Source organism: Lithobates pipiens, unplaced genomic scaffold, assembly GCF_037356315.1.
Source record: "Lithobates pipiens isolate NorthernLeopardFrog02 unplaced genomic scaffold, aLitPip1_a1.2 Scaffold_24, whole genome shotgun sequence".
Taxonomy (NCBI): Eukaryota; Metazoa; Chordata; class Amphibia; order Anura; family Ranidae; genus Lithobates; species Lithobates pipiens.
Window position 1 is genome coordinate 20,830,667 of NW_027507786.1, and position 17,595 is coordinate 20,848,261.

Below are 17,595 nucleotides of genomic sequence, written 5' to 3' on the forward strand. Positions count from 1 at the left end.
CGTTTATCACCATTTCAGAGGCGGAATGTGCAGTTTAAAATCTTGACATGTTTGTATCTATTTACTCGATACAATATCATCTTTGTACTAGAATTCATTTTATTGTATTTTTTTTTTCTCCTGAAAATGTTTTGTTTGATAGATAGCTCCACAAATATCATTGGACATAAAAAAACTGTAACGACCCCCATTTTATTCTCCAGGGCCTCTGCTTTCAGAAAACACGTCATGTTTGGGGGTTTTAATCTTCAGGCCTAAAATCATTTTTTTTTTTTTTTTCAAACATTCAAGAAACACAGGCGGCTCTGGCAGCGTAGGGGTTGAAGGGGTGACAGAAATATATTGTGCGGTGATTAGCGGGTCGATCTGTCCAATCGAAGAAACACCGCGGAGTCTCCTTCCAGCATTGAAACCAATAATCTTTATTATCAGAATTTGGCAACTGTTATAACGCTCCCGGCCTGTTCACAAGACGATACAAATCGCCGTCACCCCGAACCCATTCCTGCCGTGTGAAAGTTCCGCTCAGGCACTTCATCGCTTCGCAGGCTCCTCCCTCTGCGCTGGAGAGCCTCGGGGGGGGGGGGGAAGGGGCGGGCCCCTCCGTGCTTTGACATCGCGGGTTTCGCCCGAGTCCTTGTTCCTTGGCTGACAAGATGCTACATCGCTGATTGAATCAGATCCCAAAACACGGACGTGACCCACACACACACACACACACAGACGTGAAGACAATGACACAATATGGCCGCCGCGGTCAACGCAACTCGCCAAGAGCGGGACAAGCGGCTGTGACCCACCCGCCCAAGAAAAAAAAAAAAAAAAAAAACACCCCCAATACAGGATTGTCCCGAACTATTTCACGTTGGAGTAAAAACGGAAGTTGAAGGGCCCATAAATCGTGAAATCCTCCTTCGGACGCACAAGGCTGGTTTGCGTTTTTTCACGCGAGACGCGGCGGCTCCACAAGTGCAAATGAATTCAAATAAAAACCTCACACAAAAGTGAATAAGAACAGTGACAAAGGCAAAGGCAATTAAAAACCCCAGTGTATCCTTCAAAAACAGAGCGGAGAAGACACAAAGGACGCCGATCTTCCTCCGCCGTGGTCGATGGGTTTAGTGTAGGATGGAGTGGAGGAATCGGATTAAAAAAAAAAAAAAAAAATCAAAAAAAATCGTGAAGTTCATATCGGCTCAGGGCCAGAGGGCGGGGAGACGAGGGAGAGATGACGAGCATAGATCCGCCTTCTTCGTGGTCTGAGGGGGGGGGGGAAGGGAGGGGAGGGGAGAGGGGGGGGGGTAATGATAGGCCGCCCCGCCACTTACGGGTTGAGTCAGCTGAGCCAAGGCTGTCGTGGACTAAGGCCACCCTGGTGACAGGAGATAGAAGACACGAGATTCCAGCAGGATGCTAAAAAACCCGGATGGGCAAAAAAATAAAGTGACCCAGAGTTCGAGTTCTTAGAAAATGACGCAATGGCAACCCTTCTTGTCCTTCTCCTTCCGCGTCGGCTCCGGGGACGGGGGGCATTCCTGTTCATGGAATTTCCTGCAGAGAGACCGACAACACTGGGTCAACCCCAAGAGCTTACAATCATCAGCAGGCTAATCATATTTATCACAAATACTGGAAAAAAAAAAAAAAAAAAACGTATTATTTATTATTCGTTGGATTTGTTGTTCTTAATATTCAATAATATTAATAACACAACAACAAATTAATATATATAAATTATTATTATCTTAATAAATATATATATTCATTAAAATAAAAATGCGTTGCTTTGTTTACAGGTGTGTGTGTATATATATTTTAGATGAGAGAGAGAGAGAGAGAGAGAGAGATGTAGAGATATAGATATAGATAGAGAGAATATATATATATATAAATAAACAAAACAACTATTTTTTTTTATTTGCATATATATATATATATATATATATATATATATATATATATTAAAGTAAAAAATAAAATAAAAAAAATAGTTTGTTGTTGTTTGGTTTGATATATATATATATATATATATAGATATATATATATATATATTTTATGTTCCTCTCTCTCTATTATATTTTATATAAATATATATATATATAATAAAATAAATAATAATAATTTGTTTATTTTTTTTTATAAATATATACACACAGTATCTCACAAAAGTAAGTACACCCCTCACTCACATTTCTGTAAATCTTTTTTTTTCTCTCTCTTCATGTGACAACACTGAAGAAATGACACTTGTCTACAATGTAAGAGGACAGGTTCCCCTCAGGACCGATTGTGTGAAAGGGGCCTTTCACACCAATGCAGCGCAGTGCACCTGCGTCTTTCCTGTGGGTTAGCTACACTTTGCCATAGACTTCTATTATATCCTGCAGGTGAAGTGCACTTTCTGAAAGCTCACCAAACCCACAGGTAATAACAGAAGTCTATGCCTCAGTGCAGGTAACCTGAAGGTGCATTGCACCTGCGGATCAGTTTGAGAACAGCCCAGTAACCACTGCGCAGATATGCCCATACATACAATGCAATGCAATTTTAGTAATAAACTGACCTTTAATAACAGTCTTTCAGTGCATTTGGCATCACTCCGCCTGTGGCAAGAGATATACGCTATACAGTAAGCATCAGCTTATACAGCTCTTCTCCACAGCTGCTTTGCTTTGCCGGCTTCATTAACAACACAGATGCTCTGGGATGGCGGGTCTGCAACCCATGATCTGGGCTTGCCAATCTGCCATTCCACAGAAGGAGGTCGCAGGTCACATCAGAGGGCTCCGCGGGCCACTGGTTGGGCACCCCTGGCCTAGGCCATCTTTATGTAGATCCTCAGAGAGTTCTTTGCCATGAGGTGCCATGTTGTACCTCCAGTGACCAGTATGAGAGAGTGAGAGCGATAACACCAAATTTAACACACCTACTCCCCATTCACACCTGAGACCTTGTAACACTAACCAGAAATATGACACCGGGGGGAGGGGAAAATGGCTAATTGGGCCCAATTTGGACATTTTCCCTTAGGGGTGTACTGACTTTTGTTGCCAGCGGTGGTTTAGACATGAATGGCTGTGTGTTGAGGTATTTTGAGGGGACAGGAAATTTACACTGTTATACAAGCTGTACACTCACTACTTTACATTGTAGACAAGTGTCATTTCTTCAGTGTTGTCACATGAAAAGAGAGAAGAGAAGATTTACACAAATGTGACTGAGGGGTGTACTTACTTTTGTGTATAATTATAATATATATTATTTATAATATATATATATATATATATATATATAAATTATACTATTATTATATATTGCTTTTTTATTTTAATAGTATCATTTATTATATTATATATTTGTATAAATATATATATTTTGTTGTATTTGTTCTTTTATTAAATATATATTTAAAATAATAAAAAAATCATAATAAAATAATAATGTTGTTTTTGGTATTGAATATTAAGAACAAAACAATGTAGAACAATAATAATAATAATATCATTTATAAGCATTATATATACATCACACTCAAAGTAGACTACAGGTACCTGAAGCTGATGTTTAACCTTCTTATATGTCGCCCCCCCCCCCCCCCCCCCCGATTCCTTCACCCCCCCATTGTTATAAAACGTACCCAGCAATTGTTCAACCAATGAAAGCAGCGCACCAAAAACAGGAAGTACCCCTCCTAACACCCCCCACCTCTCATCTTTGCAATGTGTTTTTTTGGGGGGGGGGGGCGCTTCCCATTTCTGACAGGATCTTAACACTGACTGACCCTAACACCGACAACACCTACACTTACACTAACTGCCACTAGATGGCGCTGACATACTGACACTCAGTAAAGTCCTCTGGATACAATGTATCTTTTTATCCTCACAGAGGAGAAACAGCAGGGGGGGGGGGGGGGGGGCGGGTCTACACAGTAGTGATGACTGTGATTGGCTAATCAGAGGGATCACATGACTGGGATGAAGGTCTCCTGGCTCCTGATAACAGTAGGAGGCCCCGCCCTGCCACCAATTATTTATTTCAGGTACTTATAAAGCGGCAATAATTTATGCAGCACTTTACCGATATATACATTGTACTGTACATCTGAAAATCGATCAATCCCGATGTACTGACACCGATCTTATTTCTTGAGGCCATAAATGCCAGGGCAGTACAAATCCCCCCCCCCCCCCCCAAAATTACCCCTTTTTGGAAAGCAGAGAGCCCAAGATAATAAGAGGTGTGGCGAGTTGTTTGAAGTTGTAATTTTTTGGAAAAGTAAGAAAAAATATTTTTTTACACAATTTTATTTTTAGTTTTTATTCTTTTACTGTACAGTGTTATCATATAACGGGTGTGGGGTGATCAGGGACACTGACTGGTGACAGCATGTAAAAATAAAAATAATAATAAAAAAAATTATAATAATAATACCAACAAAAAAGAAAAAGAAAAATGATTCTGATTTTTTTTTTTAACACACTGTGACCAGAGCAATATGGTGTTGCCATGGTGACATTGTACTGCTCTGGAGAAGTGATCGGGATTTTTTATTTTTACACATTATGATTTCTTATAGAAGTGAATTTAATTGCAATAAGCAAACATTTTACTGAATGAAACAGGATTCATTCAGTGTCTTTTGTTGCAATTTTCTGTGATTGGCCAAAGCTAATCACATGGTACAGATGGGCTGCAATTGGCCCTGACTGTACCATGTGATCACTGTGACCAATCACAGATCGCAACATAAACTGTACACATTGGATGGCACGAAAGACAGCCATCCATTGTTTACAATTGTCATGTGACCTGCTGTAATTGGTCACAGCGATCACATGGTAGTGGCAGTGGGGCGGCGAAGAGATCGGTCATCAGACACAGCTGGTAACAGACTGCGCTGCACCGTGCCTGAGGCGTGATCTGGGAGGATGTCACAGGACGTCCATGCGGATCGACAAAACTCCCGCCCAGCCGTCATTTTGCTATAGGCCAAGCTGCAACTTGTTAGATAAAATGTTTCAATCTTTGTGACATCTCAGTGCTGCTGATCTCCTGCAGCCTCTTCGCATTTCCTTCCTGGTTACATGCCCTGCATGGCGTTTCCCAGGGCAGGTTTTCCTGCGGGACGCGTGGCAGCCCCGGTGACAACGCAGGAGTACAATTGGGAGAGCCTGTGGCAGAGTGTTGTCACCCTATAACAGGAAGTGCCTGAAGCGGAACCTTCATGGCAGGATCACCCGGGATGGGATAATCGCAGGACGGTACACCCCTGACCTGCAACACTTCACCACCTACCTGACAACGCGCACCAGTTCGTGAAACGCCTGATCCACGTTCATCCTGATCTTGGCCGAGGCTTCCAGATACGGCACTTTCAACTGCCGCGCCAGCTGGTGTCCTTCTTCCTGCGTCACCTGCAGAGACACGGCACCCCCACCAGAGGGCGTATTAATCATTTGTAGACTGGGGGGGGGGGGGGGGCTACCCGTAGTCTCTGTGTAATTCACACTGCTTCTGTTCTGTAGATATCGGAGAAACAATTTAACAATCTCAGTGCAACTGATGTCTCCCGATACCACAATGATCTATTCAGTCTCAGGAGTGCGATAATGAACGCTGCGCTCCCTGCATCCCCCCTACACAAAGCACTCCTTCCACCAAACAGAAAAAGTGCCAATGAACGCTGCGCTCCCTGCATCCCCCCTACACAAAGCACTCCTTCCACCACACAGAAAAAGTGCCAATGAATGCTGCGCTCCATGCATCCCCCCCCCCCTTACACAAAGCACTCCTTCCAAACAGTACAAGTGCCAATGAACGCTGCGCTCCCTGCATCCCCCCTACACAAAGCACTCCTTCCACCACACAGAAAAAGTGCCAATGAATGCTGCGCTCCCTGCATTCCCCTACACAAAGCACTCCTTCCACCACACAATGCCAGGAATGCCATATACTGGGCAGGCTGCCTTCGATTTAAGGCTTAAGCTCTGGACGAGACAATGAACACCTGACAGGTGTGGGGGGGCAGGGGGGGGGAGTGGATGGGGAGCAGGCGAGGGGGGGTGCGAACGAGGGGGGGGGAGTGGGTGGGGAGCAGACGAGGTGGGCGGAGTGGGTGGAAGGCGAGGGGGGTGCGAACAAGGGGGAGGAGTGGGTGGGGAGCAGGCAAGGTGGGTGGAGTGGGTGGGGGGCAGGCGAGGGGGGAGGGGGGGAACAGGTGGGGAGCAGGCGAGAAGGGGGAGCAGGCGAGGGAGAGAGTAGGTGGGTAGCAGGCGAGGGGGGGAGTGAGTGGGTAGCAGGCGAGGGGGGAGCGGGTGGGTAGCAGGTTGAGGGGGGAGTGGGTAGCAGGTGAGGGGGGAGCAGGCGAGGGGGGGAGCGGGTGGGTAGCAGGTGAGGGGGGAGCAGGTGAGGGGGGGAGTGGGTGGGTAGCAGGCGAGGGGGGGAGCGGGTGGGTAGCAGGCGAGGGGGGGGGAGCGGGTGGGTAGCAGGCGAGGGGGGGGAGCGGGTGGGTAGCAGGCGAGGGGGGGGAGCGGGTGGATAGCAGGCGAGGGGGGGGGAGCGGGTGGGTAGCAGGCGAGGGGGGGGGGAGCGGGTGGGTAGCAGGCGAGGGGGGGGGAGCGGGTGGGTAGCAGGCGAGGGGGGGGGCGGGTGGGTAGCAAGCGAGGGGGGGGAGCGGGTGGGTAGCAAGCGAGGGGGGGGGGGAGCGGGTGGGTAGCAAGCGAGGGGGGGGGGAGCGGGTGGGTAGCAAGCGAGGGGGGGGAGCGGGTGGGTAGCGGAAGAGGGGGGCGGGTGGGTAGCAAGCGAGGGGGGGGAGCGGGTGGGTAGCAAGCGAGGGGGGGGGGGAGCGGGTGGGTAGCAAGCGAGGGGGGGGGGGAGCGGGTGGGTAGCAAGCGAGGGGGGGGAGCGGGTGGGTAGCGGAAGAGGGGGGGGCGGGTGGGTAGCAAGCGAGGGGGGGGGAGCGGGTGGGTAGCAAGCGAGGGGGGGGGGGAGCGGGTGGGTAGCAAGCGAGGGGGGGGGGGAGCGGGTGGGTAGCAAGCGAGGGGGGGGGGAGCGGGTGGGTAGCAGGCGAGGGGGGGCGGGTGGGTAGCAAGCGAGGGGGGGGGAGCGGGTGGGTAGCAAGCGAGGGGGGGGGGGGAGCGGGTGGGTAGCAAGCGAGGGGGGGGGGGGAGCGGGTGGGTAGCAAGCGAGGGGGGGGGGGAGCGGGTGGGGAGCGGAAGAGGGGAAGGAGCGGGTGGGGAGCGGAAGAGGGGGGGGAGCGGGTGGGTAGCAAGCGAGGGGGGGGAGTGGGTGGGTAGCAGGCGAGGGGAAGACGGGTGGGTAGCAGGCGAGGGGGGGAGTGGGTGGGGAGCAGGCGAGGGGGGGGGAGTGGGTGGGGAGCAGGCGAGGGGGGGGGAGTGGGTGGGGAGCGGAAGGGGGGGGGGGGCGGTGATTTTGGATCTACAAGCACAACATGACAGCAAATGAAGATCTTTTAAAGGGAATGGTCAGACACAAAAGCCGACATCGTTCTCCAGCGACGGGAGAAACTTAAAATAGATGACAGATTATGGGGGAAGATTTACTAAAAACCAGAGAGGGCGGAATCTGGTGCAGCCGCACACGGCAGCCAATCGGCTTCTAACTTCAGATTGCTCAATGAAGCTTCGACAAATAATAAAAAGAAACCTGGAAGCCGATTGGTTTCTATGCAGAGCTGCATCAGATTTCGCACTCTCCGGTTTTAGTAAATAACCCCCCGGTACCCTTTACCAACTCGCGGAGCGCCCGCCGTCGTTATAAGTCGGTACTTTGGCGTAGAAAAAAAGGGGGGGGGATGGGAGCTATATGGCAGTATATTCTTAAATGGTGGAATGTTCCACTTTCTGACAAAAGTGGTCTCGGTGGTGGATTCGCCGCACAATCACTTTTATACGGGGGTGGGGTGGGGGAGGGCCACAGTATTAAAAAATAAAATAAAAAATTGAGCCAACTTTACTGTCTTCTCATTTTTTTAATAAAAAAAAACTTGTATTTTCTCCAAATGAATTGCGTTTGTAAGACGGCTGCGCAAATACAGTGTGACAAAGTATTGCAACGACTGCCATTTTATTCTCCAGGGTGTCTGGAAAATAATATATATATATATATAAATATTTGGGGGTTCCAAGTCATTTTCTAGCAAAAAAAAACTTGTCAACACCAAGTTTGAAAAACAGGTCCGGTCCTTAACCACTTGACCACGGGGCACTTAAACACCCTTAATAACCAGACCAATTTTCAGCTTTCGGTGCTCTCGCATTTTGAATGACAATTACTCAGCCATGCAACACTGGACCTATATGAAATGTTTGTCCTTTTTTTCACACAAATAGAGCTTTCTTTTGGTGGTATTTAATCACCGCTGGGTTTTTTATTTTTTGTGCTATAAAAGAAAAAATACCGAAAATTCTGTAAAAAAACGAATTTTTCTTTGTTTCTGTTAGAAAATTTAGCAGATTAGTACCGTATATACTCGAGTATAAGCCGAGATTTTCAGCCTCTTTTTTGAGGCTGAAAGTGCCCCCTCGGCTTATACTCGAGTCACCGCTGTCTGACTGCTCGATCAGCGTATCGAGCAGACAGACGGCGGACATTAAATTCAAAAGCCGCGCCTCCTTCTCCGCCTCCGCCTGTGATAGGCGGAACACTGAATTTCCCAGCAGTCAGTGTTCCGCCTATCACGGACATCCGCTCATTCTCATACTACGGACAAGTATGAGAGGATGTCCGTGATAGGCGGAACACAGGCTGCTGGGAAATTGAGTGTTCCGCCTATCACAGGCGGAGGCGCGGCTTTTGAATTGTAGAATGGCCGCCGAGAAGAGCGGCGATCCTGGAGCGGCGATCCATCGCACGGCACGGGGCGGAGGAGGCACGGGACGGAGGAGGCTCGGGACGACGGCGGCTCGGGACGGAGGCTTGGACACAGGTAGGCTGGACACACACACAAGGCTGCACGGACACACACACACACACACAGGGATGGATGGATGGATGGATACACACACACACACACACACACACACACACACACACACAGGGATGGATGGATGGATGAATACACACACACAGGGATGGATGGATGGATGGATACACACACAGGGATGGATGGATGGATGGATGGATACACACACACACACACAGGGATGGATGGATGGATGAATACACACACACACACACACACACAGGGATGGATGGATGGATGGATACACACACAGGGATGGATGGATGGATGGATGGATACACACACACACACACACACACACACACACACACACACACACACAGGGATGGATGGATGAATACACACACACACACACACACACACACAGGGATGGATGGATGGATGGATACACACACAGGGATGGATGGACGGACACACACACAGGGATGGATGGATGGATGGATGGACACACACACAGGGATGGATGGACGGACACACAGGGATGGACAGCCATGTCTCACCCTCGGCTTATACACGAGTCAATAAGTTTTCCAGTTTTTTGGGGGTAAATTGGGGGCCTCGGCTTATATTCGGGTCGGCCTATACTCGAGTATATACGGTAATTTTTTCTTCATAAATTTTGGCCACAATTTATACCACTACATATCTTTGGTAAAAATAAGTACAAATTGGTGGATATTATTTGGTCTTTGTGAAAGTTATAGAGTCCACAAGCTATGGTGCCAATATCTGAAAATTGATCACACCTGAAGTACTGATGGCCTATTTCAATTCTTGAGACCCTAACATGCCAGAAAAGTACAAATACCCCTCAAATGACCCCTTTTTGGAAAGAAGACATTCCAAGGTATTTAGTAAGAGGCATGATGAGTTTTTTGAAGTTGTCATTTTTTCCCACAATTCTTTGCAAAATCAAGATTCTTTTACTTTTTTTTTTTTTCACAAAATTGTCATATTATCAGGTTATTTCTCACACACAGCATATGCATACCACAAATTACACCCCAAAACACATTCTGCTATTACTCCCGAGTACGGCGATACCACATGTGTGAGACTTTTACACAGTGTGGCCACATACAGAGGCCCAACATGCAGGGAGCGCCATCAGGCATTCTGGAGCACCCAGGACAATTCTGACATTTCTCTCCTACATGTAAAAATCATCATTTATTTGCTAGAAAATTACATAGAATCCCAAAACATTATATATGTTTTTTTAGCAAACACCCTGGAGAATACAATGGTGGTTGTTGCAACTTTTTATCTCGCACGGTATTTGCGCAGTAATTTTTCGAATGCTTTTTTTTGGAAAAAAAACTGTTTTGTGCTTAAAAAAAAAAAAACACAGTAAAGTTAGCCCAAGTTACGCTGAGTAAATAGATACCTAATATGTCACTCTTCAAAATTGCACACGCTCGTGGAATGGCGGCAAACGTCGCTACTTAAAAATCCCCATAGGCGACGATTTACATTTTTTTTACTGGTTATATGTTTTGAGTTACAGAGGAGGTCTAGGGCTAGAATTATTGCTCTCGCTCTAACGTTCGCAGCGATACCTCACATGTGTGGTTTGAACACCGTTTTCATATGTGGGCGGGACTTACGCATGCGTTCGCTTCTGCATGCGAGCACATGGGGACAGGGGCGCTTTAAAAAAAACATTTTTTTTTATTGTTCATTTTACTTTATTTATTTTAGTTTGACATTTTTTTCCCCAAAAATAATTTTTTTGATCACTTTTATTCCTATTACAAGGAATGTAAACATCCCTTGTAATAGGAATATGGCATGACAGGTCCTCTTTACAGTGAGATGTGGGGTCAATAAGACCCCGCATCTCACCTCTAGGCTGGGAAGCCTGAAAAAAAAAAAAAGATTCTGGCTTTGATCGTATTAGCGATTCGGTAGAAGCACCGGAGGGCGGAGGGCGGCGGGAGATGTCTATGGCTGGGTATTGCAGGGTATCACCGACTATGGCTGGGTATCTCAGAGCATGGTGTTGCAGAGTACTGCGTTGCAGAGCATTGCAGGGTATTGGCGGGTGTTGCAGAGCATTGCAGAGTGTTGCAGGGTATCGGCGGGGGTTGCAGAGCATTGCAGAGTGTTGCAGGGTATCGGCGGGGGTTGCAGAGCATTGCAGAGTGTTGCAGGGTATCGGCGGGGGTTGCAGAGCATTGCAGAGTGTTGCAGGGTATTGGCGGGTGTTGCAGGACATTGCGGAGTGTTGCAGGGCATTGCGGAGTGTTGCAGGGCATTGCGGAGTGTTGCAGGGCATTGCGGAGTAATGCAGAGTATTTGCAGGGATTTGAGGGGTTAATTTTCGGTGAGCAGCGATGTGGGCACTGCAGATGCAGCCCACATCGCTGCTGACACCGATCTCTTCCCCCTCCGCTGTACCGATCGGTACAGAGAGGGGGAGGGAGGAACCGGCGTCATAACATGACGCCGGCTTGTTTACAAGTGATCACTCCGTCATTTGACGGAGCGATCACGTGGTAAACGGCCGCGATGAGTGGCCGTTTACCGTGATTCGTGATGCGCCGGGTCCACTGGACCCGGCGGTCACGGATGCTCTCGTGTGCGCGCCCCAGGGGGCGCGCGAGAGCAGAATTCTGGGAGGCCGTTAATTAACGGCCTCTCAGAGTTAAACAACCGCCCTGATGCCGTTAATCGGCAATGGGCGGTTGTTAAGTGGTTAAATATATTGGATTCTCTGAGGGCCTCGGATGTTTACCTGCCGCTGGTGCTCCAGATCCGCTTTGTTCCCCACCAGGACCATCGGGAACTCGTCCCGGTCCTTCACCCGCAGGATCTGCCGCTGGAATTTGTAGATCTCCTCGAAGCTGAACAGAAGAGAGAAACGCGTCAGCACAAAGTGATATTGTGTGTGTATTGTGTACACACCAATCAATAACCAAAACACCTCATGGAAGTACACAGGCCATGTCTAGTGCATCTACCTTCCCACCACACTTCCCTTTGCAGGTACGAAGGAACATGGTTTATGAACATTGCTCAGATGGAGAGATAGAGAGATACAAAGTAGCATGGTTTATAAACATTGATCAGATGGGAGATAGAGAGAGCTACAAAGTAACATTGTTTATAAACATTGATTAGATGGGAGATAAAGAGATACAATGTAGCATGGTTTATAAACATTGATCAGACAGGAGAGATACAAAGTAGCATGGTTTACAAACATTGATCAGATAGAAGAGATACAAAGTAACATTGTTTATAAACATTGCCCACACAGGAAAGAGAGAGATACAAAGTAACATTGTTTATAAACATTGATCAGATGGGAGACAGAGAGATACAAAGTAGCATGGTTTATAAACATTGATCAGATGGGAGATAATGTTACTTTGCATCTCTCTATCTCCCATCTGATCAATGTTTATAAACAATGTTACTTTGTATCTCTCTGTTTATAAACATTGATCAGACAGGAGATAGAGAGATACAAAGTAACATTGTTTATAAACATTTCTCAGAGGGGAGATAGAGAGATACAAAGTAACATTGTTTATAAACATTGATCAGACGGGAGATAGAGAGATACAAAGTAACATTGTTTATAAACATTGATCAGATGGGAGATAGAGAGATACAAAGTAACATTGTTTATAAACATTGATCAGACGGGAGATAGAGAGATACAAAGTAACATTGTTTATAAACATTGATCAGACGGGAGATAGAGAGATACAAAGTAACATTGTTTATAAACATTGATCAGACGGGAGATAGAGAGATACAAAGTAACATTGTTTATAATAATTGCTCAGATGGGAAATAGAGAGATACAATGTAACATTGTTTATAAACATTTCTCAGAGGGGAGATAGAGAGATACAAAGTAACATTGTTTATAAACATTGATCAGACAGGAGATAGAGAGATACAAAGTAACATTGTTTATAAACATTGATCAGACGGGAGATAGAGAGATACAAAGTAACATTGTTTATAAACATTGATCAGACGGGAGATAGAGAGATACAAAGTAACATTGTTTATAAACATTGATCAGACGGGAGATAGAGAGATACAAAGTAACATTGTTTATAATAATTGCTCAGATGGGAAATAGAGAGATACAATGTAACATTGTTTATAAACATTTCTCAGAGGGGAGATAGAGAGATACAAAGTAACATTGTTTATAAACATTGATCAGACGGGAGATAGCCACTTGACCACAGGAAGAGTTACGCCCCTTCATCGCCATTTTTATGCGACCCAGCATTGCGTTATTTGAACTGACAATTGTGCGGTCGTGTGACCCTGCACATAAATAACATTTATATCATTTAGAGATTTCTTTTGGTGACATTTGATCACCAATATATTAAAAATATTTTTTTAAGTTTCGACTATAAAACAAATTTCTTCCTCACTTTAGGCCGATATGTATTCTGATACATATTTTTGGTAAAAAAAAAAAAAAAAAAAAAAAAAATCCCAATAAGTGTATATTGATAAGTATATTGATTGGTTTGCGAAATAGTTATCGCGTCCGCAATCTATGGGGATATAGCCCCTCCCCACTTCCTGGACGTCCCACCCCTCCCCCCTCCTCTCTCTCTGTAACCCTGGAAAAGGAGAGCAACGAGAAGTTTGTCACTTACAATTCCCCACCCCCCCCCCCCCCCCTTTGTTTACCCATCCACCAGCGACCAGGAGAGCAGCCAATCAGACGTATCTGTGTGCGATCGGCTGCATCCGGGGCCAGAGGAGAGACGTGGGGTCTAACAGACCCCAAATATCTCCATAAAGAGGACCTGTCACATCCAATGCAGTCACAAGGGGGGTTGTTCACCCCTTGTGATGCCAATAAATTTAGTACAAAAATAAAATAAAATAAAAAGTGTGAAAAAAATAAATATATATTTTTTTTTATAAAAAAAAAAACAAAACAAAAAAAAACAAATAAATAAAAATATTAAAGCGCAGTCACATTGTACAGTCAAATTTTTGCTCTCGCTTTTGATGCTCGCGACGATTCCTCACATGTGGTGCGAACACCGTTTACATGTGTGTGCGGGTGTAATGTATGTGTTCACATTTGCACTTAAGCGAGGTGGGACGAGGGGGGGGGGGGGGGGGAGGGGGGTTTTGTAGCTCTAAACTGGTAACCCGTAAAAAGGTGTTTAAAGTTTGCCGCCATTCCACAGGCAGACGCCATTTTAAAAAAGTGTGGCATGTTAGGTATCTATTTACTCGGCGTAACACCATCTTTTACAAAAAAAAATTGTGCTTACTGTTTTTTTTTTTTTTTTTTTTTTTTTATTATTATTCATTAAAAAATAAAAAAAATAAAATCTTCCAAAAAAAAAAAAAAAAATGTGTGTTTGAAAAAGTGCTGCGCAAATACCGTGTGACATAAAAAATTGCAACACCCACCATTTTATTCTATAGGGTCTCTGCTGAAAAAAAAAAAAAATAATAATAATAATAAATTATATATATATAATGTTTGGGGGTTCTAAGTAAAAAAAAAGTCGATTTTTCTATGTAGGAGCGACGTGTCAGAAATGGCGCGGATGTGAAGTGGTTAAAGTAGCTCAGCGCTAAATAGCAAAGAATGGCCTGGTCAGGAAAAGCTTTGTTTGTCCCCAAATAAAAAATTACATCGTTATCTCAAGTAATGAAAAGGTTATCGCTGAATAAAACGGGATCTTCGTGGAAGTAGATTGTTCTGGTGTATGGTATGGGGGGGGGGGGGGGGGAGGGGACAGTAGGGAGAGCGGCCCACAGACAGATCAGTATTTAACAGTGACCCGATTCCCCCATCCATACAAAACGATGTGGATAGGGGATTCCTCCCCGACAGATCCGCTTACAAAGCACACACTGTCTGCATACATCGGTTTAAAAGCTTTCCAAAAAAAAAAAAAAAGCCAGATGTTTATAGAGTTCAGTACCTCAAGCTTTTGTTTTTACATGCAAGTGAATGAGTTCAGTTTAAAAGTTTCAATTAGAGAGAGAGTTCTGAAAGCAGTCAGTCCCAGCTGGGCTCTGTTTAGCTCACCCTCGGTGCTCTGTGAATCCCGCGTTATACATCTTCCCTTTGTTGCGACTTACCTCCCTCTGTCCGTCACTGCGAACACCAATAGGAACCCCTCCCCAGTCCTCATGTATTGCTCCCGCATTGCCCCGAACTCCTCCTGTCCCGCCGTGTCCAGAACTGCAGGAGATCCAAAAACAAGAAGACTTCAGAGGCCAACTTACATATCAAATACTCATTGATCCCTATACTCATTGTACAGCCTATGACCCCATCGCTCCCTATATTCATTGTACAGCCTATGATCCCATTGCTCCCTATACTCATTGTACAGCCTATGATTCCATCGCTCCCTATACTCATTGTACAGCCTATGATCCCATCGCTCCCTATACTCATTGTACAGCCTATGACCCCATCGCTCCCTATACTCATTGTACAGCCTATGACCCCATCGCTCCCTATACTCATTGTACAGCCTATGATCCCATTGCTCCCTATACTCATTGTACAGCCTATGACCCCATCGCTCCCTATATTCATTGTACAGCCTATGATCCCATCGCTCCCTATACTCATTGTGCAGCCTATGATCCCGTCGCTCTCTATACTCATTGTGCAGCCTATGATCCCGTCGCTCCCTATACTCATTGTACAGCCTATGACCCCATCGCTCCCTATATTCATTGTACAGCCTATGATCCCATCGCTCCCTATACTCATTGTGCAGCCTATGATCCCGTCGCTCTCTATACTCATTGTGCAGCCTATGATCCCGTCGCTCTCTATACTCATTGTGCAGCCTATGATCCCGTCGCTCTCTATACTCATTGTGCAGCCTATGATCCCGTCGCTCCCTATACTCATTGTGCAGCCTATGATCCCGTCGCTCTCTATACTCATTGTACAGCCTATGATCCCGTCGCTCCCTATACTCATTGTACAGCCTATGATCCCATCGCTCCCGCTCCCTATACTCATTGTGCAGCCTATGATCCCATCGCTCTCTATACTCATTGTACAGCCTATGATCCCGTCGCTCTCTATACTCATTGTGCAGCCTATGATCCCGTCGCTCCCGCTCCCTATACTCATTGTGCAGCCTATGATCCCATCGCTCTCTATACTCATTGTACAGCCTATGATCCCGTCGCTCTCTATACTCATTGTGCAGCCTATGATCCCATCGCTCCCTATACTCATTGTACAGCCTATGATCCCATCGCTCCCTATAGTCATTGTACAGCCTATGATCCCGTCGCTCCCTATACTCACTGTCCAGGCGTGCGGCGCGCTCGTCGATGACGCATTGCTTGGTGTAGGAATCCTCGATGGTCGGGTCATAATCCGTCACAAAGTACGACTGAAAGAGAAAAGAATGGACAGGAAATGATCTCCGGCACAAATCATCACTGACAACCGACTGTACAATCCGTCCCAGGAAACCAACCAATCATATTCCATTGGATGACATCACAGGGAGAAGCTGACATCACATCTATGGAGATTCTTTCCTTCCTTGTCCCTCCGCCCAGAGGCGGGATCTCGGTTGTAGACGGAGTATGATGGGTGGAGTCACCTGCTGGCTTATTATAAATCTCAGTGAAATCTCCACTCCGCCCAGCATGGGGCCACCTGACTCCTCCCACTGCATTCTCCTAGTCAGGTAACCCAGCAGGGATGGTGGGAACCCCTCAAACTGGGTGCAGCAGGGATGGTGTGTGCCCCTTGCATTGGGCACAGTGAAGATAACGGGGGCCCCTGGCACTGAGCTCAGCAGGGATGGTGTGCGCCCCTTGCATTGGGCACAGTGAAGATAACGGGGGCCCTGGCACTGAGCTCAGCAGGGATGGTGTGCACCCCTTGCAATGGGCACAGTGACGATATTGGGGGGCCCCTGGCACTGAGTTAAGCAGGGATGGTGTGCGCCCCTTGCATTGGGCACAGTGAAGATAATGGGGGCCCTGGCACTGAGTTAAGCAGGGATGGTGTGCGCCCCTTGCATTGGGCACAGTGAAGAGAACGGGGGCCCTGGCACTGAGCTCAGCAGGGATGGTGTGCACCCCTTGCAATGGGCACAGTGAAGATAATGGGGGGCCCTGGCACTGAGCTCAGCAGGGATGGTGTGCACCCCTTGCATTGGGCACAGTGAAGAGAACGGGGGCCCTGGCACTGAGCTCAGCAGGGATGGTGTGCACCCCTTGCGTTGGGCACAGTGAAGATAATGGGGGCCCTGGCACTGAGCTCAGCAGGGATGGTGTGCACCCCTTGCATTTGGGCACAGCGAAGATAATGGGGGGCCCCTGGCACTGAGCTCAGCAGGGATGGTGTGCACCCCTTGCAATGGGCACAGTGACAATATTGGGGGGCCCCTGGCACTGAGTTAAGCAGGGATGGTGTGCGCCCCTTGCATTGGGCACAGTGAAGATAATGGGGGCCCTGGCACTGAGCTCAGCAGGGATGGTGTGCACCCCTTGCGTTGGGCACAGTGAAGATAATGGGGGCCCTGGCACTGAGCTCAGCAGGGATGGTGTGCACCCCTTGCGTTGGGCACAGTGAAGATAATGGGGGCCCTGGCACTGAGCTCAGC

General features: G+C 46.9%; 1 protein-coding gene across 1 annotated transcript in view; it reads right to left on the bottom strand.

Moving 5' to 3' along the window:
- Positions 1 to 398: 398 nt before the first annotated feature.
- Positions 399 to 17,595, bottom strand: part of RRAS2 (RAS related 2) — a 41,439-nt gene continuing 24,242 nt past the window's right edge. Inside the window, exons 2-6 of the mRNA XM_077453676.1 lie at positions 16,281 to 16,368; positions 15,083 to 15,185; positions 11,724 to 11,832; positions 5,299 to 5,417; positions 399 to 1,551 (exon numbers count right to left, since the gene is read on the bottom strand). Of these exons, the coding sequence (XP_077309802.1) occupies positions 1,464 to 1,551; positions 5,299 to 5,417; positions 11,724 to 11,832; positions 15,083 to 15,185; positions 16,281 to 16,368 (507 nt within the window). The 3' untranslated portion in view covers positions 399 to 1,463. The remainder of the gene's footprint in view (positions 1,552 to 5,298; positions 5,418 to 11,723; positions 11,833 to 15,082; positions 15,186 to 16,280; positions 16,369 to 17,595) is intronic.